Source organism: Uloborus diversus, chromosome 8, assembly GCF_026930045.1.
Source record: "Uloborus diversus isolate 005 chromosome 8, Udiv.v.3.1, whole genome shotgun sequence".
In the NCBI taxonomy this organism is placed as follows: domain Eukaryota; kingdom Metazoa; phylum Arthropoda; class Arachnida; order Araneae; family Uloboridae; genus Uloborus; species Uloborus diversus.
Window position 1 is genome coordinate 67,113,856 of NC_072738.1, and position 25,635 is coordinate 67,139,490.

Here is a 25,635-nt window from a genome sequence, read left to right on the forward strand (position 1 = left end):
CAAGGGTTAGGATTTTAAATGCAGTTTTACTTCCTCAGTGTTGTACTTTTCTCATTTACTTTCACATACAACTTAGTTATGTGTGTAACTTTTATTTAATTTTTTTTGTTTGTTATTATTTGTTTTTTTTATACTGTGCTCTTTGATATTTGTTATTTGAGAGTCAAAAGTAAAGATATTTAACCATTAATGGAAGTTTCACAAAAATTGATGAACACAGTCTGTGCAATGACCAACCTTCAATTGTTGCTGTGTAGAAATTATACCTTGATACAAATTATTCTTATTGTTTAGGAGTCTTGCTCAAAAGTAGTTCTTGAACTGACCCAATCAGTGTCAGTGGTATTTGATCCACCTGTTCAGCAAAATGGGAAGCAAGGTATTAGTTTTGTGTGCATGCATTAAAAATGTTAATTTATTTATTTTGAATGTGAAATATTTTAGTACAGTAGACCCTCGCTTTATGCAGGTTTATTTTATGCGGTTTGGATTATACATGGTTTAAGACTTGACACCTTTATTTTATTTTACATGGATGAGTTTTGGTTTTACACGGATGTGGCAATGCAAACAGATAAAATTTTCCCCTCTTTCAAAATCCAAACTCTTAAAGATTGCAGATTACGCGTAACCAACTGCATTTTGGCCTGCTGATAATCGAGCTTGGGCCACTGGAGACATTTGATGCAATTGGTTCCAGAGCTCTTTCCAGAAGTAAAGTTATTAAACTCACACAGTTCAGAACTCACTGATAGAAGATCTTTTAGGAGTGACAAAAGAGAATGAAACCAACGAGGATACCCTCACTCATGACACAATACCGAAAACGTTAACACTGAAAATTTTGAGCCGTTCCTTGACAATAGCAAATGCTCTCTGAGTTGTTAGTGAAGGAGGATTTCTTCATGGAAATGACGCAAGTGATCATAAATACATTAATGCTCTGGAAAAAACTCCAGAGAAAAATTTTTAATAGCTGCCAAACTACTATCATATCTAGCTCCTTTTTATAAACACAAAATTAATTTATGCTTTCTTTATACATGTTGTGCATATGTACTGGAATAAGTCACATTAAACTTATATATATTTTTCTATGACTAGGATGAAGTATTTTTTTCATCTACGGAACCTAACCCCTATTTTAACCCTGCAATTAAATCTTAATTTACGCGACATTTTTTTGGAACGTTACCCCCCACAAAAAACAAGGGTCTACTGTATTAATTTTTGTTATTTGTTGGTATTAAGAAATAGAACAATACTTTTTGTTCTGAAAATATAAATGATCAAAACTATTAATAAAGCATGATATTTGCTGAGTTATATTTCCAAATAAAACTTCAATAAAATGAGCTTGTAGATAAAATAACAGCTCACTAAAGTTCACTTTTACTCATTTAAATTTTTATTCAATGTTCTTTTACCTTTAAGGTCACATATTTTACTTCTTTTTCATTGAAAAAGGAGCTCCTAGCATAAATTTCTAGACTAGTAGGATTTCTGAAATGTACCCACTGGCGACCACATTCACATAAAAAGGTTACCACTTTACACTTTTGGTTGCCATTTTTTTAAAAAAAGTTTTCATGCAGCTCAAAAAGTAAATAACCTATTCACTATTAGTAATATTAACAATAAATTAAAATATTAAGATGCTCAACAAAAACAACAAAAACTATTTCACTGAATGTATTTTTTTATTGTAAGAATATAACCCTTCAACAAAAGGAATTATTTTAAACTTCAAATATATAATACAAACGTTGGCAATTATAGCTAAATGAAAGCATATGGGTCATTCCATACAGATCCAACGGATGAGTTCGCTCGACCATTTTTAATTTTTCTGAAACTCATATCCCAAAAAGATGCATATGAATGATGTTTAAAACCACTTTTATTTTTTCTCGAATCTTAACCCTTGATTTTTTTAGAGGTCGTCGAAAGTGATTTTCGCAGTCAAAAATGGGACTTTTAGATTGCATTTTGGCCAAAATCTATTTGAATTACATTTATGGCAGTTAATTTTACACTTTGATGTTAAAGTGCATAAGATGATAGTCTCACATGCTGAGTTACGTGGCTGTAGCTTAATAATTAAAATAATGGCAGCAGGCCAAAGTTCAAGGTCAAATGTAAAATTTTTACTCATTTCAAAGGGTCATAACTCGCTTAGGGGATAAAAACACAAAGTGAAATATGGCAAAAACTAATCACAGGAGTCACACTAATGAGAAAATGTAGCTGTAATTGTGTGTTTGTTTACCCTTTATAAATTACAGCCCCTCAAAGATCAGAAAATTGAGAAAAATGACATTTTTAGACCCCTGTAAACCAAAAGGGGATGGAATTAAAAATAAAATTTCTTGGCCAATTGAATATTCCATTCAAGTACTATACATGTTATATATATTGTTTTGTGTATTTGGTTTTTAAAAAAGATACAGGTCTTTGAAATTGAGTAATTTTGCTAGTTAATTCACACTCTAAAACAAATAAAAAGTGTGAAAACTTCATTGCACTTTCTTAAATGGCCTATATAATATATTATACCGAAAAAACATATTTCAAGTATAAAAAAAAACTATTTTAATTTGATAACTTAAAAATATTTGGGTATGAATTAGTAGTTCATACTTGATTGACAGCTTAAGTAGTTAATTTATAGACTATCTACACACACAAATTTTCAATACACACTAACATATGCTCTGTACATTAACATATCTAAATTGCCTTAAATATATCCAAAAACATTATATATACAAAATTTAAATTTTAAAAAGTGCGTTTTTTATTTCTTGTTTGAGTGTAGTATTGAAAAAATGAACTCACCTAGTAGTCACCTAGTAAGTTGTAATGTGACTGAAGTATATGGCGTTTTGGAATGCTTTACCAAGGCACATTCATAATTTGATACTTTGAAAATGTACTATGAGCAAGACAGTGACAGGGGTTCTAAATTTAGTGATCAACACAAGCTATGTAATAACTTTTCTGACAATAATGGGCATTTTCTTTTGATTGTCTTTTTAGTAACATACCATTCTTCATACCTATTGCTAAGAGACAATAATTTTGCAGTGATAATATTTAAATACGGTGGCATAAAGCAGTGATTAAGTGTTGTATTGGGAATTTTATTTGCAGATTTAAACATTTCTTGCAGCATTTTTTCACCTAGTTTAATATACTGAATGCTCACAAGGATACATGCAATGTTTAGTAGCAAAAATGCAGAAGGTATACATTTCTGTATGAATTAAAATGTGACTTCTAGTAGTTCCTTGCAAGATAGTCTTAGTATCAATTATTTTTACGGTTCTTCTGATTCTGCTACAATGTCCATTACCATGTGATATTGCATAGAAATGCCATTCAGCTCTCAAGTTGACATCCGTTTCATGATTACATAAATTAAGAAAGTTCTTTCTATTTTTGTTGTGTATTTGAGTAAAGTATTTCAGTACGCCACATGCTGTGTCACCACCAGAACTATAGTACTACTGTGTGAGTTCATTTTCTTAAAACTATACACTGAAGCAAGAAATGAAAAACACACCTTTTTTTCCTTTTAACTATGTAGATAATGCTTTTGCACGTGTTTAGGCAAGTTACATAAGTTAATGTACAGAGCAAATGTTTGTATGTATTGAAAATTTGTGTGTGTAGATAGTCTATAAATTAACTATTTAAGCTGTTAATCATGTATGAACTACTCATTTATGTCCAAATATTTCTAAGTTATCAAAATAAAATAATTATTTTTATACTTAAAATATCTTTTTCCAGTGTAATATATTACATAGAGCGCACTATACGTAATTTAAGAAAGTGCAATGAAGTTTTCACACTTTTTATTTCTGTTTTAGAGTGTGAATTAACTAGCAAAATTGCTCAATTTCAAGGACCTGTATCTTTTTTAAAAACCAAATACACAAAACAATTTATATAACATGTATAGTACTTGAATGGAATATTCAATTGACCAAGAAATTTTATTTTTAATTCCATCCCCTTTTGGTTTACAGGGGTCTAAAAATGTCATTTTTCTCAATTTTCTGATCTTTGAGGGGCTGTAATTTATAAAGGGTAAACAAACACACAATTACAGCTACATTTTCTCATTAGTGTGACTCCAGTGATTAGTTTTTGCCATATTTCACTTTGTGTTTTTTAGTCTATGGGCCAAGCGCAAATATCGTTCAAGTTCGTTTACCAATCTTAGGGACTACGTGAACTTGCTTGAAATCTATTATTAATGATGAACTCAATAGAAAAATACAATGTTCACACGCTGGAACTGTCTCATTAAGTTTTAATTAGTAATTGAAATAGGAACTATGTTCCGTGGACTGTTAGCACTTACACAAAACAATTTGTCTCTAGATGGCGCTATTAAACACAATATTTATAATCTAAAAATTTAATAAACAGTTTTTCAACCGAAATTTTACTGTTTTCCTCAATTTTTCGTTGCTAAATATATTAATACGTTTTAAATTACTTACTTTTGTTTAGTAATTTTGTAACTAAAAGGAAATCAAAACTTGTATCAATCCGTTGCTCTGAATGATCTTAATCTCAAGATTTTGTTTATTACACTAGAGCCAGCGCACATAGACATTGTTAAGTACAAAAAATTAGATGTCCTTTACTACACAAAAAAGGTATTAATGTATCACCGAATAGTAATAATTGACCTACAAAATCTTAAGAATATAAACAACTCTAAAAGATGCCAATACATGTTTAAAAAATATTATAAAATTAAACATTAGCAGACGATAAATTAAAAATTAAAATGTATATTTCACTTTCATATATCCTGACGTTTTATCTTTTACTTTTTTAATAATAATGTTTTTTGATTATAGACGATATTTTGAGTTCATTTTTAGCCTACTTTCTCGTCAAAGTAAAATAAAATTAAAAAATAATTTGAGCTCTGAAATTTTGAATTCATTTTTTGTGTTTCGCAATCACGAGTTGCGACAGGACATTACTCATTGGAGTTATTGTTTCTAGAAACGGCTCCTGTACCCCCAAGCCTGCCCCTCTCTCCTGGATGGTTACGTGTGTATAGTTGTGTGTGTGCGTAGATCTGTGTGTACGCTTGTAGGTGTGTGTATGTATGTATAAACGTGCACGTCTGTGAGTGTAAGTGTGTGACTAGGACATGGACGCCACCGCCCAGGAGAAGCGGGTTCCAGGGGACACTGCTCAGGACTAGAGGAGACGCGCCTACAGAGGATGGTGGGCGGTAGTGCTGCAGAGGCCCCTGGTCCAAGCTGAAAAAGGCACGGGCATCAAAGACGGTCACGTGAGAACAATAAGCAATCGTGATTGCTGAATAAGAACATGAAAGGTGGTTTAATGGGCTAAAATTAATGTATCGTAAAAATATTGCTTAGTACAAAATAAAAAGGACAAAAATAGATATAATTATTAAATAAATATCAAATTCGAAAGTAGGAATTAGAGATGGGGAAAATGTGTGTCTGTCGGTGCTCCCCCCCCCCCCAAAAAATGAACAAATTGTTCGATTCAAACAAATTTTTTTTTTTTTTAAGATTTCCCCGATGACACCTAATTCCGGTATTTCATTTTTTGATTTGAATAATCATTCGTTCAACTTTGAACAGTTCAAAGCACTTCATATTAGCGCTTGCGGGAAAAATTTAAGGCAAATATAAAATGCGAACTTAAAGGCGGATTTGTTTAAGAAAAACTTCTGGAAAACGCTCCTGATGAAGAACATTTTTAAATTTTTTTTTTTTAATTAGCCATTTTAGAGCCATTTTTTTGACAGTTAATTTTTTTTTTTAACATTAACGCCAACGCGAAAAATTATTTTATGTCACCAAAAATTGAAAAAAATGGAGTAGGTTCTGAATACATTCTCAGTTTTTGGTGACCAAGAAATAGAAATGAAAGTTATTAATCAATATAGAAATACCATACCTCGTAGACTTATAACATTGACGAAAGTCAGATAAATATGACTGAATCAAAATGAAATGAATTTAAAGCGCAAATGTTTTTACCGAGGCTGCGGAGCTGGAGTGAAAAAGAACAAATTCCTGACTCTGGCTCCTACCCTACCCCTTGTTTGTGCACTAACTATTAAGCAAATATTCATTGCTGATGCTTGAATAATTTAATCCATTGGTGAATAACTATTTTTTACCTACGGGCCACAACTCACATTAATAGGAATCTCGTGGGCCAGAACAAATATCAAATTTATTTATATGATTTAAGTTTTTCTAGATAGCATGGGAAAACAAGGGAAACGAAAGACAATTACAAACCAAAATTGCTGTTATTATTACTACATGCTTATTTTATTGCATCTGTATTTCAGAAATCAATTTATGACTACTTAACTTCAAAATTCATAACGTCGAAAGCAGATTACTAGTAGTTTTGGAGGGTTTTAGAATATATTTTTTGTTTTTTAATTCCGAATACTACGACGGGCACATGAGTCAGCTTCAAGGGGCAAATTTGATCCACCGGCTGTAGTTAGAGCACCAATGATTCGATCAATGCTCCCAGTTCATCAGAATGTTGGATGGACTATAAATGCGGGCAGTATTGAAATACAAAGGAGGACTATTCCCATTGCATCAGATAATGTTCAAAAAACTAGTCTCCTGTGCATGCCCGAAAACTCTGTGTTCTTCGAAGAGATGTATTACATGCAGGACGTAAACTTGTTCATGCACATAATTTTCCTCTAATGACTGTAGCTGTATAAACTCTCAAGAGGAAAATAACTCTATACGCAAAAACTTTATAGATGAATTTAGTGATAATGACGATGATACAGAATGAAGAGTTTGCTTCTTGAAAAAAACTATTTTTTTTTAATGTACATACATAATGTTTTTAACGTACATGCATAATTTTTTAAATGTACATGTATAATATATTTTATGTATTTAAAATTTGTCTGCCTCTTGCTTGTCAGTTTCACTCCTTTTCATGTATCTTTAATGATCTGTAAAAAAAATTATGAGACACTATTTTTTTGTGAACATTGGGTTTTTTTCATCTGTAGACACTAAGGATTCAGAAAAATATCACTTTTTGTAGTCCCCGAAGTTGGCAAACAAAACCATGTTTTTACGCATCTTTTATGCCTTCGTCCCACAGCCTATTTATCCCCTAAGCGAATTATGACCCTTTGAAATGAGTAAAAATTTTACATTTGACCTTGAACTTTGGCCTGCTGCCATTATTTTAATTATTAAGCTACAGCCACGTAACTCAGCATGTGAGACTATCATCTTATGTACTTTAACATCAAAGCGTAAAATTAACTGCCATAAATGTAATTCAAATAGATTTTGGCCAAAATGCAAAGGTCTAAAAGTCCCATTTTTGACTGCGAAAATAACTTTCGAGGACCTCTAAAAACTCAAGGGTTAAGGTTAAAGAAAAAATAAAAGTGGTTTTAAACATCATTCATATGCATCTTTTTGGGATATGAGTTTCAAAAAAATTAAAAATGGTCGAGCGAACTCATTCGTTGGATCTGTATGGAATGACCCATATGCGATAGCTTATATAGGCTCTAGTTTATTTATTGGTCAACTAGCGAACCAGCACCAATACTCTGCAAAATTTTCCCGGTCCTTAAGGATTTTTTCTCATCCACGATTTAAAAAAAAAATCCCATTCAAAAAATAAATTAATAAATAGAATAAAATAATAATAATATAAAATAATAATATATCCAACTAGTCGACCCGTACGGAACTCCGCACTGTACTTCAAATCCTTTCATGTGGCATTTCGTTCTTTAAAAATTTCAAAGAAAGAACATTATGAAGAAGAATCGAAAAAGTAAGCGGAAAAAAGTAAACGCACAAAAGAAGGCATGTAATTTGAAGACATCAGCAACAAAACCTCGTAAAAGACAACGTTGTGATAATGTGATCATCGCTCACGTTTTAGCTGTACGTATTTTCAATACAAACATAAATATCATAAAAAATGTGACTGAGTGACTCGTGAAAGAGCAGTACTTGTGCATGTGAAAAAACAGGTTGTGGCAAATACAGTCCTGCCCATGTGAGCATATGACGGAAAACAAGGAAACATTAAAGAGATATTAATTGGCACAGATTCAAACTGAAAAAAAAAAAAAAAAATCTGCACAATAAAAACTATTTTTTAAAAGGTCTGAAACCTTAAACCTGATACTTCTCTTAATGCAAACATTATATTTTAGCTTTCTGAGCAGAGCCAAAGTTTGAAAAAAAAACTTCTTGAATAAGAATAAATTTATTTACAGGCTGCATTAGGGTTTCGCAACAGCAAGAAGCGTTCCCATCTCATTTATTTTACTACCTCACTTGTATTATTTATTGTATTTTAAGTCTTTATGTAATGCATGAAGTTTGTCTAATTTTTCGATACAGATCGTCCAGGCTGTGCCCGAACACTCATTCTTCTGGTTACCAGTCAAACGTTCTGCCGATCCAGCCATTCAGCTCTATTGGGTACAGTGCAAGTTAAACTTATAAATTTAACCGAAAACCTCAGTCCGGTGCTTTAAAACAGGTTTTTTTGACATAAAAAACAATTTTTAGACCTTGGGTCTATTTTTCGTTATTAGCCTACGCGATAAGCTTTAAAATGAGGGGTAAATCAAAGAAATCGATCAAGAAATGAGGAAGTCTTGCGTAGCAACAAAAAACAGGCTACAGAAATAATATATAAGGATATGATGTTTTTTTGTCTGAATTTTGTGACTAATTTCCAAAATGGTCTATGATTAGTTAGTAATTGACCCATTTGCTTATTGGTGCATCCCTAATGTATACTCACACTATAGTAATAAATTCAAACTAAGAAATATTATTGTTTTTCAAAATTTAAATGTTTTTCTCCCTCTTAGATTGGTCCTTTGTCAAACTGTTTGGCAGCCCTCTCTCCACCATTTGCCCAATAGCTACAACTAGTAAAGTGTATGTAGATACCTCATCCAATAAAGTGAGTTACGCTTTTATTGTAACTACATTTTGATTTGAAATTCTTGTTTTTGTCATGTTATGCTTTATAGTTCTCTGCATGGTATCCACACAACTGGAAAGTTATGGATTTTGACCATGATCAAAATTGGTCATGGAAAGTCATGATCTTCAATTACATGCTTAAGTATTTCATTAAATATTACTTATGTTCTTCAATTTTACTTTTAAAAATTATGTTAAGTAGTGAATATTCATTTTGCATAAAATCAAAATAAATAGCATGATTGTACAGTGAGTAAAAATGTCAGTTACAAGTATGGCAAATTGAAATATAATAAACCTTTTGCAAAATTACTTAAAAGTGGATCATAAACTTTAATACCTTTTAATGTAACTACAATCTTTTCTTAGTTAAAAAAATGACTTTAAAAAAAAAAAGCATTGAAGTTTACAAAGTAACTTTATAATGTCCAAACTGGTAGACATTTTACTACTATACTACACTGTAAGTAATATATGTTACTGTGAAAACCAAAATTGGAGAATGTTGAGTTTTGCATTATCAGCAAAATTCAGTCTTCCATCGATGTCTTTGGTATGTGAATGTTTATATTCTCTACCTAAATCAACATTTCCCGACTTTCATAGTTGATTTTGGACGTTAACAGTAACATATGCATTATAATGACATTTATATATATTACTCATTGTAAAGAAATAAATTATTTAAAGCATATTTTTTTAAAATTGAAGATAATAATCATAACCCTTTCTTCATTCCACTGCATCCTAATTTGAGCTAGAATTTTGTTTGGTTTTTAAAATTCATCAATTGTTGTTCTAAAAGTTTGTTGCATGGGTTTATTCTTAAATCTTTTAAAAACTTTTATTGCTTTATTACTAGTCTGTTGCGTAATTTTTATTGTAAATTTAAATGAACAAAGAAATTCAATGAAACACAATTTAAATGGGAATAAATTTCTATGCAAACAAATCTAAAAGTCTATAATTGGTGAATTATTCTTTAAAGATAATGCAATGCAAACATACACATTCAGCACATACGTAGTTTGCTTATGTTTAACCACTATCAATACTTAATATATGAAAAACAAGGTTATGTTTCCAGCATTTTTGTTGATTAAACTTGGTTCTCTTGAAAAAATTCTTATTTTTTTTGCATTAAAAAAATGTCCCGTTTAACTAAATATATGACATATGAAATACACCGCCAGCTCAGTCAATTCCAGCTGAGGACTACAGTTTCGTGCTTATTAGCACTCATCAGCCCGGCATAGGAGTGACTGAGCTGGAGGTGGAAAACCTCTTAAGGAAGCCAAGAGTGCCAAACAAACTGGTAGCTAATACAGAATTAGCACTGACCAGATGAGTGACCGAAGCAATGGTTCGGTACAACTTGAATATTGAAGACAAGGCAGTAAGTTACCGTCCTATAGTCAGGGCTAAGGCAGAAATACATGAAATACACCGTGGCAGTGAATTTCATGTATTTCTGCCTTAGCCCTGTCTATAGGGCGGTAACTTATTGAATAAATATATGACTTTTATTTTTCTATTTTTCATAATGTAGAAAGTTTAAAACGCATTTATTTGCACATTTCTGATTGATTATGTGCCCAAACCTGTTAAAAAATTCCAAACTACCTCCCCCCCCTCAAAAAAAGAATGACAACCAGGCACTGGGTCAACTGTTATCTAAGCGTGTTCTTATGAATCAATCTGATAACCAGGCACTGGACCAGCTTGTTCTTATCAATCAATCAATCCCTAACACTGAATTTCTCGTGTAAACTTAATATATTTGTTGTGTTCTATCATGCATATTTATTAGAAACATTAATTACGAAAGCAATTAAACTCTCTCCCCAAAAATGCATATTTATTGACAAGTGTGTCTTTGCATTACCTATAAATATTTAGTAACAGCAGTTAATGTTTCATTATATGCAAAAGTAGGTTTTAAATACAAAAGTAGATTTCTGTGAAAAATCCTTATCTATCTTGATATTCATGGGAAAACAATTGTGTCATTGTCAAATACTAACGTTTGTAATTCTATTTTTTTTTTCAGTGTTCTATATTTACTTTATTAAATTTAGTTTTTAGTTATGTTAGATTATTTATTTTTACATAAAATAAGATTAAAAATGACATTTTTTCCTTTTGTACTCTTATTTTTGTATTTTCATCTATACTATTTAACTCCAAAATGAACAACTGCAGCTGATGCATAATTCATACAAAAACTCCAGAACCAGAAAACCTCTCAAAAACCCACACGGACTGAGTGTTTTCCACCCATGATATGAAAAAAAGAAAAGTGTTAGATATATTGAATGTAAAGTTATTAAAATTGGTTAAATTTTAAACCTTTTTTTACATAGATAACTTTTGTCAATCAATGTTTTTTTTCTTCCTGTAAGCACGGATAATGATAGTCTGTTCCATTTTATGGTTCATGACTATCTTTCTACATCTATTCTTTAAAAATACTCAGATTATATTTGTTTCAATTTGATAAATGTATCTTTTTTTAAAAAGTCTGGTTCAGAATTTCAACTGAATCTGGAGCCGTCAGAAATGGTGCACAAGGAGAGTTTGAGGGAAGGCAACTCCATGCCGGAAAAGACCTTTGCTGTTTTTGACTTAAAGGATATTCTGGAGAAGTCTCGGTATGTGAATGTTGGGGCGACCTATAAAAAACCTCACATTTATGGAATCATAATGCCTCCTGTGCTCCATGCTGATCGTAAAATCACAGGTATATTAAATTCACAATTCACTCATTTTCAATAACAGCTTTCCTTTAACTATTCATCAACTCCTTGTTTGGAATTTTTGTTTTTTAGTTTAAGGTGAATTCCAGGAAAAAAGAGACATGACACTTGAATTTTTAAAATTAATATTCTGCCACTTGCCATATACCATTCTCTTTAGAAGTAAATGAATTTCTTGAATCTGTTTTTTCCAAATAGTTCGATGACTTTAAGAAAATCAAGTGCAAAATCAAGTTTTCTCTTTATGTTTTTACAGAGCAAAAAATCTCTGTTTTCTTACATACTGTCATTTGAACAAACTTATTATCAGCAAATAATATTTAGGTTAACTTTTATCTTTTGAATGTCTAGTTTAACTTTTTGGTAAGTAATTTCAAATTTCTTTTATTTCAACCATCAAGTAGGTCCATTACTGAGGTGACAATTTGATGTCCTTCCGTTACCGAAATACTACATCTCAACTAGAAACCAATGTTTTTTTAAGCAAAGCAGAATTTTGTCCCTTGTCAAGGAGGCATAGTTAAAATTTTAATAGATGTTTAATTTATATGGTTTTTAATGGTAACGGAAGGATAAAAAAACACGGTAACGGAAGGACATTTATCTATAAGCTGATACAGGGTAATATGTAAGGATGCTAATAGAAAACAAACTATTGTTTAAAGTTAATTGTCACATTTCAAACTTATATAAGTAATATTTGAACAAAATTATAAGTGCTTTTATTTAAAAAATAAATTTTTATTTACATTTTCAAAAAAATGTTTTATGATTTTATTTTTTCTATTGTATGTGATGAAAATCAAGAAAACTACACTTTAAAATTCCTAAGCATGTGAAAATCTTTTTGGTATGACATGTTTGTGATATGACAAGTCAATTCAAGCAGAAACATTTGCTTACAAACTTGAAATTTATATTGGAACAATACAATATTGAAACTGCTTCCAGATTTGTTGCCATAAGTCACAGGAAAGGACTGTTGAGAGCACTGGTTTAACTGTTAAACGAACTACGAAGAGATCAGTAAATTTAAAGATCTACTTTCACAAAGATGGAGTAATATTCATTCTCATCCTGACACCCAAAATATGCACTATTTGAACCCTGTAACAAGTTAGTATAACTTGATTAACTTCTGTTACAAGACCCTGTAACAAGTTATAGTAAGTACTTCAACAAATCTACTTCAGCAAATCGAAGGAGATTTCCCTTCCAGTTCAACAGACTGAGGACAGTTATAACTAATATCAAAAATGAAGATACAGCTGAATCAAAAACACCAAATCATAAAGAATATGCCAAATGATTCATTAATGTTTGGACAAGTTTTGTTAGTTGGATGGAAGGGAAAGAAATTAACAAAGAGCAATATTAGACAAGTACTTCATATAGAAGGTAAAGGAATAGAAATAGCTTGTTTGAGAATGCATAATAATGCGGTAATGATCTTTGTATTTCCTGAGAAAGAATTTAAATGTTCTATGGATTCTGATAAAATTATTGAGTATTTAAAGAATTCAGAATTGTAACAGATGGCTCATTCATTAGATATCATTGTTTCAGACTGCTGTATTATCTGAATAAATATTTTTAAGTTGAAATTTACCAAGTTTAAAAGTTTAATTGCTTTGGATTTCTTGTCCTTCCCTTACTGTCCTTCCGTTACCCTTAACAAATGTATAATTTATGTGCTTAAAATATTTATCTGTTAAAACTAGAGGTTAAATTGTAACCATTGAACACTCCGGTATGTGATCTAATTTTTATACAATTTTCTCTTTTATAGTTTAGCTAAACGTTTAGGAAAAACATGATAGCGTGAAAATCATGTTGCAAAAATATCCTTCCGTTACGGTTTTTAAAATTTGAGTTAAAAAAAGTAACTAATGAGAAATTCTTGGCTTTTTCTTTTTTAGCAACTTACTATGATGTGTATAAAAGTCTATGCATCAGTTTTTGAAAAAATATGTATTTTGATATGCTCACAGACAGAAATCCATTGATTTTTTGTAAAAACCACCCTTCCATTGCCGCTGACCTTAATTATTTGTTCATATATTTATTCAACCTTGATTTTACGTTTCAAAGTTGATTCTTAAAGCTTTAATTATTTATTTCACAAAAGTCATTGCTGAATTATCATATTGGTTTAGAACTTTATAAACTGCACATAATATTCATGCTAAAAATTTAAAATCAATAATAATAAAAAGAAATGTGTTTTTTCCCTTCCAAGCCAATTGTTTTGTCGTGTATGTTTTTAGCAAATCTTGTCAATGTTCTGTGTCTTACTGTGATAATAATCTGTACCTCAGAGCCAGAAGGTCATAAGTCCTAAAATTGCGATTTTCTGTTTATTTGTACATTAGATGTAGAAGCTTATCCTGCATTGAACAATGTAAACGTCATTCTTAAGAGAAATCCTTTTAAAATTTTTACCAGAGCTAAAAGAGCGTGCGTCCCATCCTTGGCATGTGACAGAAAAAAGTTTTTTCTTTTTGCTACTGGATCATTTCACGGTATTTTTGACATTTATGTAAAACCCGTACCGTGACCTTTTTTTGCCATAATTTTTTAATTTACTGTTTGATTTGCAAATTATTTTAATTTGATTTGGTGTGTTTGCAGGAAAAGCTCAAAATAAAATAATATGCTAATCAAACAGTAAAGTAAAAAGTTATGGCAAAAAAAGGTCACGCTACAGACTCTACATAAATGTCTAAATTACTGTGAAATGACCTTACTGCAAAACTATCATAATCTGTCTTATGTTCCTCTGGCTCTGAGGTAAAGTTATCATTATGGCTGCATGTTTTAAAATTTTTTTAAGAACGTTATATACCTAAATAGTGCTAAGGTTAGTCCCAGTATATCTTCAGCAAATATAAATTAATTTTATTATCATTGTTTACTCATGAAGGTTTTGGGCAAGAGCAGGGAGGAATTCACTGTACATTCTACAACCACCATCCAAAAAAGGCTCTTAAAATAGTGTACTTAGATGTAATACCATGGTACTTGAGATTGTACACACACACACTTGCCATCAAGCACGGAAGTAAAGATATTAAACCTGGTGAGTTGCTTCCTTAGATGCACTGTACAAGGTGATTACTGTTATTTGTTTTCTGAATTATGTACTAAAAATGTAATGTTGGCATACTTGCCAACTCTACTGGTTTTTCTGTGAGATTCCTCGATTTTAATCATTTCTCTTGATTGTGTATAAGATGTAAGGAACATTTGGTTGTACTAAGAAAGATAATAAAAAAATCCTTTCTTTCCTAACTAACAATGAAAAATCCGTGGTTAATATCTACTGGATTTTTTAATGATCTACTGGATTTTTTTCAAGTAGATGTTGGCAGGTATATATTGGGTATTTTCAAATATTTTTGTGCAAAATAGCACCTTTATTGAAAGGCAGTGGAATATAATGAAAAGAGACATTATGAATAAAAAATTAAATTAACCTCAACATGGCAATATTGTCTCTGAATTTTCAAAACTGTGAATAAAATTTGGTGAATATAAATTTTTTTGGAAGGTCACAATGACCTCCCATGAGGGCGGCCTTGGCGAGGTATTGATTGATTCCTAAATGAGTACTTAGTAGAAAGTAAGATGTATAGATTGTAATTCATGAAATAAACTTTATTTGAAAGTATTTTAGTGTAAAATTGGAAAGTTCTGGAGTTTTGCGGAAATACTTTTAATATGATCGGCCTATTTTTTCCTCATTTTGTTTTTTTTTGTTGTTTGATGTTGGTGATTTTTCTTCTCCTACCATTAAACAATAAACCTTTTCCACCACAGTAATATTTTTGTATTACTTTAAGTTTGTCTTTGTCATGAATTCAAAGTTTTGTTAGTTAAGTCTAACTAAGAATGTCAACTTATTTTTAAATTTATTTCCATTATTATGTTTTAAGTTGTCATTGGATTTTGCATTTTGAAGCTATTCCAGTTAAGATGTCGATAAAATTTTATAGGAAGTTCAAAGGGTGATGATAACAAAGTTGACTATTTTTATAGACTCATATTTTCCTGTAAAAAACTGTTTAACACTAATTTTTGTGAGAAATTGTGTTCAAATATTGTCAGAAAAAACTTGAGTTGAAACCAAGTGTCGTGTTGTATTTGTGAAATAAAATTATTTCTTGATTGTACAATTTCCTCCCCATTTGCAGATCGGATGCATTATGAACCTGCGCGGGATCGCAGTCGCCCACACCATTTGGAACTGATGCTGACGCTTCCACCCAAATCGGTGGTTGAGTTGAGTGTGGAGTATGACCTGGCATTCTTAAAGTGGACTGAATACCCTCCTGATGCCAACCATGGTTTCTATGTTGGGTCTGCAGTCATCAGTGGCATTTTGGATTCGGACAGGAACATATCTCACTTTCCTTCTAGCACATCATCAAAGTGAGCTCATACTTTCCCCTTTGTCATTGCACTTCTTTTTAGATAATATGCCAGCTGAACCATGCCTAAGCACAAGCAAGATTTTCTTTTTGTGCCCTACACATTTGTTGTAAAACCGAAAGACATTATGCAAGATGCAAAATGTCCACACTTAGTAGACTGAAAGATGTCATATAGCAAAGGGAAGTAATTTACAATAGAATAACTTGTGAAACTGTTTATTAATCATAATATTGAATGAGTAAAAGTTGCAAAGACTAAGGCAGAAGTCCAAAACTCTAAGGTACTATCAAAATTAATAGGAACAAAAATCATAAGAGCTAGGTTATGATGCAAGTTGAATGATTGATAACAAGAAAATAAAATAATCCCAATGACTTAATCAGATATTCATATCCACTGCTTTTTCCAATCATGCTTACAAATCCTCTCAAAAAATTTCTCAAACTTCTATCTAAGTAGTTTTTTATTACTCTAAAACTCATATCTAAAAATCATCTAATGGTGTGACTTGCATGGTTACATCAATAAGGATTCACGCTCTTAGATTCCTGTTGACTAGGGAGAAAAATCATGGGAACGTTAAATACTTCTAACAGTTACTAAAAGAAATTCTAAGATGTAAGGATAAAAAACCCTAATTGAGCACCCCTCCATCTGCAAACCAAAAGTCCTTCTCTATGCTAATGGAACGAAAACCCTTTGTTCTAAGACGGGGGGTTTTCAAACTGGGTGTTGTAGAAAGAGGGGAGGGGTGCCATGAAGTATCCATGTTATCAATATACATGTTTGGTGGGTGTGCCAAGTAAGGCCATCCCAAAATTTTTTAAATGTAGCATAGTTAAAATTCTCTGGATTGTGACCTCATCATCACCATCGTGAAGCCTAACTGATGACAAAGCCTTATCAACACGCAGCTTTTAATAAGCAGGCAAAAGTGGAAAATAAAATACCCTCCTCATATGAGGAGGGTATTTTATTTTCTGAGGGTTTTTGTCACCCATAAATACAATTTGGGCATATATGTGCAGCATTGCAGCACATGATCAAATACTCCACTCGATACTCGGGTATTATATTATAAGGACACTGGACTGTTATGAAGGCTAACCACGGCTTTAATGGCTAACAATCTGTTTTCTAGGTTATCAAATTGCGAAAGAATAATGACGGTACACAATGACATTTATCTTTGTGAATTCGTCAACTATATAAAATTAGGCTACAAGAACAATAAAACAACTTTTTGTAAAAATACTAGTAACAGTGAACCATGCAGAAGCAAAACGTACAGGAAAATAAGATCAGAACGTTCTTACGTCATTCTTCCCTAAATATTATGGAGGTTCTAAAATTGCTGAAAAATATAATTGAAACTTAAATTTTCACTTTATTTTGTTTTTTAAAAAGTTTTTATGAGTAATCTGTTGAATATGCAAAAACTACTACAATTCAATCATAAAGAAGCTAGATATTAGCTTTTGAATCCTAAGGTAGCCTTATTTGGTACACTTTTGCATTTATCTCAAAAAATAGAGATGGATTAGGGTACCGTAAGAAAATCTTAACTCTTCAAAGGGTGCCATGAGCCGGAAAAGTTTGAGAACCTTTGTTCTAAGATACAAAGCAGAAAGTCATGAAAGATTATGAACATTGTCAAAGATGCTTCTTTAGTTTTCGTTTTTGCTAATATTGGGTTTAATAATGCTGATGGGGCTTCGGTGGCCGAGCGGTATTGCTCAGCAACTGCTTGGAAGCAGATAGGTGCGGATTTGATTCCCGTCTACTGCTCTGGGTGTTCTTCTGATTTCCTTGTATTGTAATAAAACTGAGTTGTGCTATTTGTCTTATGCGTCTGAGCAAAAGTCGGACTTCCACCTAAATGGGGCTCAGTCAAAGGGAAGCCGCTTATATTAGCTTCAAAAATGGATTAACGCCTTCTTTATCCATCACCTTGGGATGTTCCAAGGGGCATTAGAAACAACAACAACCAGTAATAATACTGATAATTTTTCTAATGAGTGCTGAAAATGCTTAATTTTTCTCTTTGGCACTGCAACCTCAAGTACTTTAGTCTTATTTTGGATTTCTAGTACAGTAATAAAGCTAAAATTCTCAAGCAGATTCAATCCAAATTTATTTACTACTTGTGTTACAGAACTGATAATCATGATTTTTTGTCTTATTCTTATTTGTAATATTTTTAATGTTTTCAATCTTTAATTGCGCCGTGATTTTTGTGTCTTCTTTTTTTCTAAAAGGTCCTATATACAGACACGCTACTTTTCCGCGGAAACGCGGATTTCCGCTTTTCCCCCCTTGAATTTTATTATTCCTGAGATTGATACAGATTTGCATTAATATTTTCATAGTGGGAGGGAGGGGGGAGGGTGACTGAAATGATAAAATGTTCCATGCCTTCCACCCGCACTGAGTTTTGAAAAATATTCCTTTTGCGAGAGATGTCCAGATGCGCACACGCATTTGAGCTTTGCTATCAGCGAATGTCCATTCTTGGCAATAAATCGCTCTCTCTCCAATGCTTCCCTTCCGCTAGCGTTCAATAAGTGACGTCACCTACGGAACGCCCACAGCTATAGAACGCCAGCGGAGTTCGAAGTTCACCGATTCTCTTGGCGCACTCGCTGACTATTTAGGCGCAGATCATTCTGCGCTTGTGTCGAACGCGCGGATTAGGTGTATTTCCAGGGAAAGCAAGCTTCCTCGATCGTCCACGACGAGATTGTATGGTTTTTTAAGAGCGATTCAATATTTCTTGTCTTAGTCGTTTCAAAATCCTTTAAAATAGCAAACAAACTTGTTTCTTTTTTTTCTCTATTCACGTTGAGTAATTCAATTTGAAATTATCGAACGCTGTTCCCGACAGTGGTTAGTTACGCGACATTGATAGCGTGGAAAAAAAATTAATTCCGATATATGAATGGTTTGCACAATCAGTTCCTTTTACATTAAGCTAAAAAGAAAAATTAGACATCAATTAATGTGTATTAAAAATATCGGTTGGTGTTCATTGGGTTTGTGGACAATTTCTGCAATTGTGGGTGCAGATGTTAAAGGAAACTTAAAAATAATTTAACACTGCTTTTTCATTAAAAAAAATTCAGTATTTAAACATAATACATTTAAGAAAAAAAATATTTAAACAAAAGTTTGATTGTATTTATGACTGAGTCCATTACCATCTGAAGTAACTAAAATCTTTGAAAAAATAAAATTGAAAAAAAAAATGTAATTGAATTTTAAAAAATCAATATAAAAATATATAAAAATAATATTATTTGTGCTCCCTGTTTGAAAGTATATTAATTACTCTCAAATGTTAACATCTAAGGTTTTATTTGTTACGCGTAAAGTTCAGCTTTTTTCTTCATCAAGCTGTAGCATGTCTGTATATAACTTAATTGATTGTTATAATTGTTAATTTTTATTGTAATAATTAATATTGTTAATTCCATCCATTTTAGTGTCCCAAATTGGACTCTAAGGAGTCAATCATGTTTTAAAACTATTTTTACCAAATTTAATAACGTTGGTAATTTTTGTCTTTTTAAATTTTACCAACTTTTTAACACTCATTGTCGAGATTTAGATATTTTCAATGTGCTAAACTTTTTCTATTCCTTCTGCATATACAGTTGCCACCAAGCTCTTGAACCAGTCATTAACAGCTTTAAGTTTCTCATCACTGCCATAGCGCTTTCCGCGCAAAAAGTATTTCAACTTGGGGAATAAGGGAAAGTCACTAAGTGAAAGTCACCTCAGTCTGTAAATTTCTATTGGGCACAGTCTTCTTGCTCTTATGACACTAGGAACCTCACACTTGGCAAGATATTTAATTGTAACGGATGTTTTAAAGTCGCACATCTAAGCAATAACTAGCCCTAGAGGATCACAGCTAATGCCAGACTGAAGTGAAGCAATGCCAAGGTCAAAAATCTTATGGCAGCGGTGGTGGGGGAACACACCCACCTGCCAGCACAAAACATTCCTTGCTTTCTAGATGGCTCTCGTATAATATATTTTAAGTGCTATTTTTGCGTTATTTGCCACTGTAATTGGAATTTTTTTTTCTGTAGTGTGCAATACTTTTTAAATAATTTATTTATTTATTATTTTCTTTTTGTAAAATGTTGTCCTGAATATGCTTCTTATTCCCTTACAGCTCTGAGGGTCATTTTGTAAGGGTCCACACACAGATCTTATTGGTGTCCCTACCAACTCCAGACTTCAGCATGCCGTATAATGTCATCTGTCTTACCTGTACAGTAGTGGCCTTAGCCTTTGGACCTATCCACAACATTACCACCAAAGTGTAAGAACACATTTTTCTACAGACTTAATTCTTTTTAGGAATACAGTGCATGAGGTCCTGCTATTCTTTAAGTTCAAAGTATGATAAACATTTCCTCAAATCCAGCCAATGCTTTCTCACTGTATTACACTTTATTTATTTCAATTATTAGATGTTTTACAACTGATTTGCATGATTGAAGTTTTAAAAAACTTATTGCTTTCATTGACTTTCCCTAGGGAACTTTTCTCCTGCCAGCATGATTTCTTCCCTAAATGCATCTTAATAGGCTCCTAATTTTTTGTGATGATTGATTTAAGTGAACAGCTCATAATAGTGAAATGTTTAATTTTTCTGTGATTGAATACCATAAAAGCACTAAGGGGAGTACTAGTGCATAATACGCTGTCTTAAAAACTCCAGTTTTGAACCAAGTGGTTTTCTTGGTTTAAAAATAAGTAAATGTTGATTCATGACATCTTGTTCTGGATGTTTGTAACTTCATAAATGGATAGAAATCCCCAAATGTTTGAACTTCAAGTTAAGAGAGACCAACTGTGGACTATAAGTTAGATAATTATTCTTAGAACTCAGTTGAAACAATGTTATCAGAAATTAATAGGATGAGAATGTTGCTTTGAAATTTATGGCTGGTAGTCATCTCTGTATGCCATCTTTTGACTAAAGATTTATTCTTACATTAGTCATATAACTTTTGCTTTGAATGATGACTTCTTGTTTTCTTCAATAAAGAGCAACATGCAATTCATAAGGCAAGGAAAAAAAAGCATCCGTTTTAATCAACAACAAGCCATTTTAATTGACAAAATGTTTCTAAAAAGGGAATCACAGATTGCTAAGATGTATTTATGATTATGAGAGGTACTCAAAATATTTATTATGCTGTATGCATATTTTTGCCATTGTGTATTATTAATATGCATACTGTTGCTTTGTTCTGTACTGTAAATGAAATCTAAATTAATATAGCTTACCATATTAGGGAAGGCTATCCTTTTTGGATACAAACATTACAGTTTGACCACAAGTACGAGTAATTTGACAATCGATTAAGTTAAGCTAATTCCATTTGAAGGAATCTAGCAGGAAGGAAATGAAAATAGCGATGGGATTTTGATACACACGTTTTATAATGTCACTAACGCCTTATTAATTTATTGAATTCTCTAAAGTAAGATGAGGGGAAGCGAAAAGAGTCTCCATGGAAACAACAAAATGAAAATGAAATGCTCTCATTTCATCCATAAATGTAAATGCGGAATGTTAAGATTAAAATTATATGTTGTACGGTTATAAATGAATTAATTTTTATAATGAGAATATAGATCAAATATAGTTTTGATAAAAAAAATATTGGCTTGAACAAATTGTCATTTTTACAAAACTGCATCGAAATAATTAAGAGCCAAAAGCGCACATCTGTGATGAACAAACTACCACCCCTGTAAACTAATGGATGCGTCCATTTCCACCAATAAACTGCATGCTTGCCTTTCCATATTATCGGTGGTCAAACTGTAGTGTTGGTAGCAAAGGGGAAATCTCTCTAGGACATCTTTGTCCAAGCTCCGTAGTCAACAAATTATGTGTAGTTAGTAGAACCTGGATTAAATGAACTAAAAACTATTGAAATACATTTACACTAAAAGTCCCTAAAATTATGCAGCAAAATATGCACTTTTTTACATAGAGAAAATTAGTTTGATCTGAATTTAAAATGATTGACTTTTATATCCCAAAATGGAAACCATTAGCTTTAGTTGGTTAGATCATCCTGCTTATAACATGAAGGTTGTGAGTTCAAATTCCCAACAGCCAAAAAACATTGTTTTTCTGATTTATTTTCTTCAGCACAGCTCTGATCCAAATTTCCATCAATTTATAATATAAACTCGTTGTAGAATTTTGAGCTACAGTTTGATTTTTTTTTTTTTTTAAATTGGGAAACCAGACATTAATTTTAACATGATAAATCACAGTGTAACTTTCTAAAAAATTCTAACAAAATAGAGGCATTGATTTCAATTCATTTTGATGCTTTCAAAATAAATTGAACAAGAATGAATCGGAATGCTATACACTGCACATTGCTTTAGTGTATAACTTCCCAAAGTGTTGCTCGATTAGTTAATTGGTAAATGTGAGGACTCTGTCAGTAACTCGAAGGTCATAGAATCAATCCTCCCATAGGCTAGAAAATACAGTTTTTGAACGACTAATCTTCCTGAGCTGAAATCTGGTCCAAATTTCCCTGAATATATGATCTTAAACTCATTGAGGGCAGGATTAAAAACCACAGTTGTGTTGTTGGATTGAAATCAGAAAAAAAGTTAATTTTAAGATGGTGAATCACATATATATTATTTGTCAAAGGTGTCTTTTGTGGGTATGCCATTACACCCTTTTCATCCCTCATTAAACTTCAAAAGTAAGACATAATTATAGAGATTTTTGCACCGCCATCCGCAAAATATAAGCAAGTCATATTTTTGCTAATGTTAAAAGAAAGTCCTAAAAAGCCAGGTTTTTGAATTCCTTCTGTGGATATTTAAGCAATCATTCGTACAAAAAATGTATGCACAATAATTATTTATCTGGCAATAAACCACAATGTACCCTTCAATGTTTTCTGTTGTTCAGCCTTGCCTTTTGTCATTCAATATCGCTTCCAAAAATGAAAATACCCTTTCAACTTATGCAGGTGTTATTAAAAAGTATTTGAAGTGTTTAGGCTTTCTTTTTTCAATATTAAATTACATTTTCATCTGTAGTCATCTTCACCATGATTGGATAGCATATTCTTCATGAGTATACTGTTTGAATTATATGTACACAGGAAAAATTGAATTGCTATTATATTGATAAGAATCTTGTTTTCAAGTCAAAAATCTAAGTCATTCAAGCCCATTAAACATGTGCCAAGCAAACACTCTATTGCAGAGTTGCTCACTGACCTCCCCATTAGGACATCCTTGAATTCCTTTTCTTTCCTCATTGGCTATTGTAAAGGATAGTGTACTTTTCTACAAAATAGCTACAATCATCTGGTTTTTGAAGGACAAAATATTTCCTTTTAGTTTTCTTGAAGCAAAAAAAAAAAAAAAAAAAAAGAAAAAGAAAAAGTCAATAGAGTAATTTGCAATTATTAAAAAAAAAAAAAAAAAATGCGCTTTTAGGTATACCTTGAAGATGAAAATGTTGCTTTTTCAAAAACTACTTAAATATATTTCCGTTCCAAAATAAACTATTTTTTTGCCTCATGTGTACATGTATATTTATGTGCATGCAGTGGCACGTTCAGAGGGTGGATTTTGGGGATATTTCCTCCTCTGAAACCCAGAAGTTTTAACCACGTCACACCCTGAATTGTTTTCCTGTCTATGCCATTGTATGCATGTTTGTATGTGTTTAAACATGGGATATGTATGCTCTTATATTTTAGATAAATATACATCTGGACTGTCAAGGTTGATTTCACTGTAATGTTTCTGTTCTAGTTTGCACCCTGTGGACGAGCAGAAAAAGGAATCCATGTTTTCAAAGTTGAAGATGAAGATACGAAACTTGTGGGGCTCAAAGCCCCAGGAAACAGTTTCAGACCCAAGTGAAACTCACGAGAGGTCTCGGTGATAATGTTTTTTTACTGCCATTTCTGTAAATACTGCCATTCCACTTAATAAAATTTCTAGTAACAGCTTAATATTTTGTCTTTCTATGTTATGAATTATGCAAATACAAATGTGACCACCAACAACAGACTCTGGGCCCAGCTAGGCTGGTCCTAGTCAGTTTATTGGTCACCAATAAAGATCAATGGCCCTCTTAAAGCTAACTCCCCCTACTCATTACAGCCTCTTCTGGTAAGTTTTTCCAAGAGCTCACAGTCCTCCTCAAGAAGTAATTTTTCCTAATTTCCGGGTTAGCTTGAGATTTGAATAGCTTAAAAACTATGACCCCTTGTCCTACTTTCCGTGTTTAAATTTAATTCATCAAAACCTTTGCTTTCATTTTGATAAATTTAAACAACTGAATCTTGTCCCCTCTGACTCTGCTTTGCTCCAGGCTATACATGTTAAGACTAAATTTCCATTACATTTGGTATTTACCCACATGAGAGTGAACTCAAGCTTCCTACAATATACACATTATGTCCTAAGAAATACCTTACATTATGTTTCAAAGAGAAGGAATTCTGTTACATTATGTTGTAAATCAGCGTTAGGCAACTTAAATTAACTACTGATCTACTTTTCAAGTTCGGGGGAACAGTAAGATTGTTTTTGGTTGGGGGGACTGGTCCTTCCCTCGCTGTGCCTGTGATAAAATTTGGTTGAAAGCAATGCTTTCCTGCTTAATTTGTAAAGTATCCATACCAAGTTTTATTTGTCAATCCATAGTAACTTTTGACATTTTTAAAAGTAAAAGGCAAAAAGAAAAAAAAGTTTTACTAGAAAATAAAAAATTGTGGTGTTTCCAACAATCATAAAAAGTTATGAAAAAATATTTAAATAACTAAGTCTAATTTATTTCTCAGAAAAAAAATTGATAGTGGTACTCTTGACAAAAAACACGCTCAAGAATATTGTCCTGATTGACTGAAAATGCACGTGAGGTCGATAGCGAGTGGCTAGTTGTAAATGTTCATGGTATGAAAACAGGACACAGTTTGAAAAAACATTAAAATTTTATTGCATCTACGAAAAGGTAATCATAAAGTGGTTCGGTACATACAGAGAGAGAAAGAGAGCGGGACATCCCCGACAAACTCGGACGGGCCAGCAAATGCTGTGCTGACCAAGCGAAAGAGAACCTTTGGCAGATTCGAATGAAGTCGAACATAGGAAGAACAGACATAAGGTCGACAAAAACAACAAGTGTGAGTAACATACAAAATATCTCGGATAATTCTATGTGAAATCAGTGTGCCTCTGTGTTTTGCAAGACATCAAACCTCAATGCTCATTGGGGTTTTGATTTACTTCTTTGAGGGAGTGGCGTTACTTTGATGACATTACAACAGAAATGGCTCGCAAAATTATGTTCTAACAAATGACATCTTTAATTTAAAATAAAAAGTATGAGT

General features: G+C 32.1%; 1 protein-coding gene across 1 annotated transcript in view; it reads left to right on the plus strand.

Moving 5' to 3' along the window:
- LOC129228405 (GPI transamidase component PIG-T-like) overlaps nucleotides 1-24,252 on the plus strand; it is a 25,689-nt gene extending 1,437 nt beyond the window's left edge. The window contains exons 2-8 of the mRNA XM_054863084.1: nucleotides 295-379; nucleotides 8,915-9,009; nucleotides 11,553-11,772; nucleotides 14,712-14,867; nucleotides 15,982-16,219; nucleotides 20,403-20,552; nucleotides 24,050-24,252. Of these exons, the coding sequence (XP_054719059.1) occupies nucleotides 295-379; nucleotides 8,915-9,009; nucleotides 11,553-11,772; nucleotides 14,712-14,867; nucleotides 15,982-16,219; nucleotides 20,403-20,552; nucleotides 24,050-24,182 (1,077 nt within the window). The 3' untranslated portion in view covers nucleotides 24,183-24,252. The remainder of the gene's footprint in view (nucleotides 1-294; nucleotides 380-8,914; nucleotides 9,010-11,552; nucleotides 11,773-14,711; nucleotides 14,868-15,981; nucleotides 16,220-20,402; nucleotides 20,553-24,049) is intronic.
- Nucleotides 24,253-25,635: the final 1,383 nt, after the last annotated feature.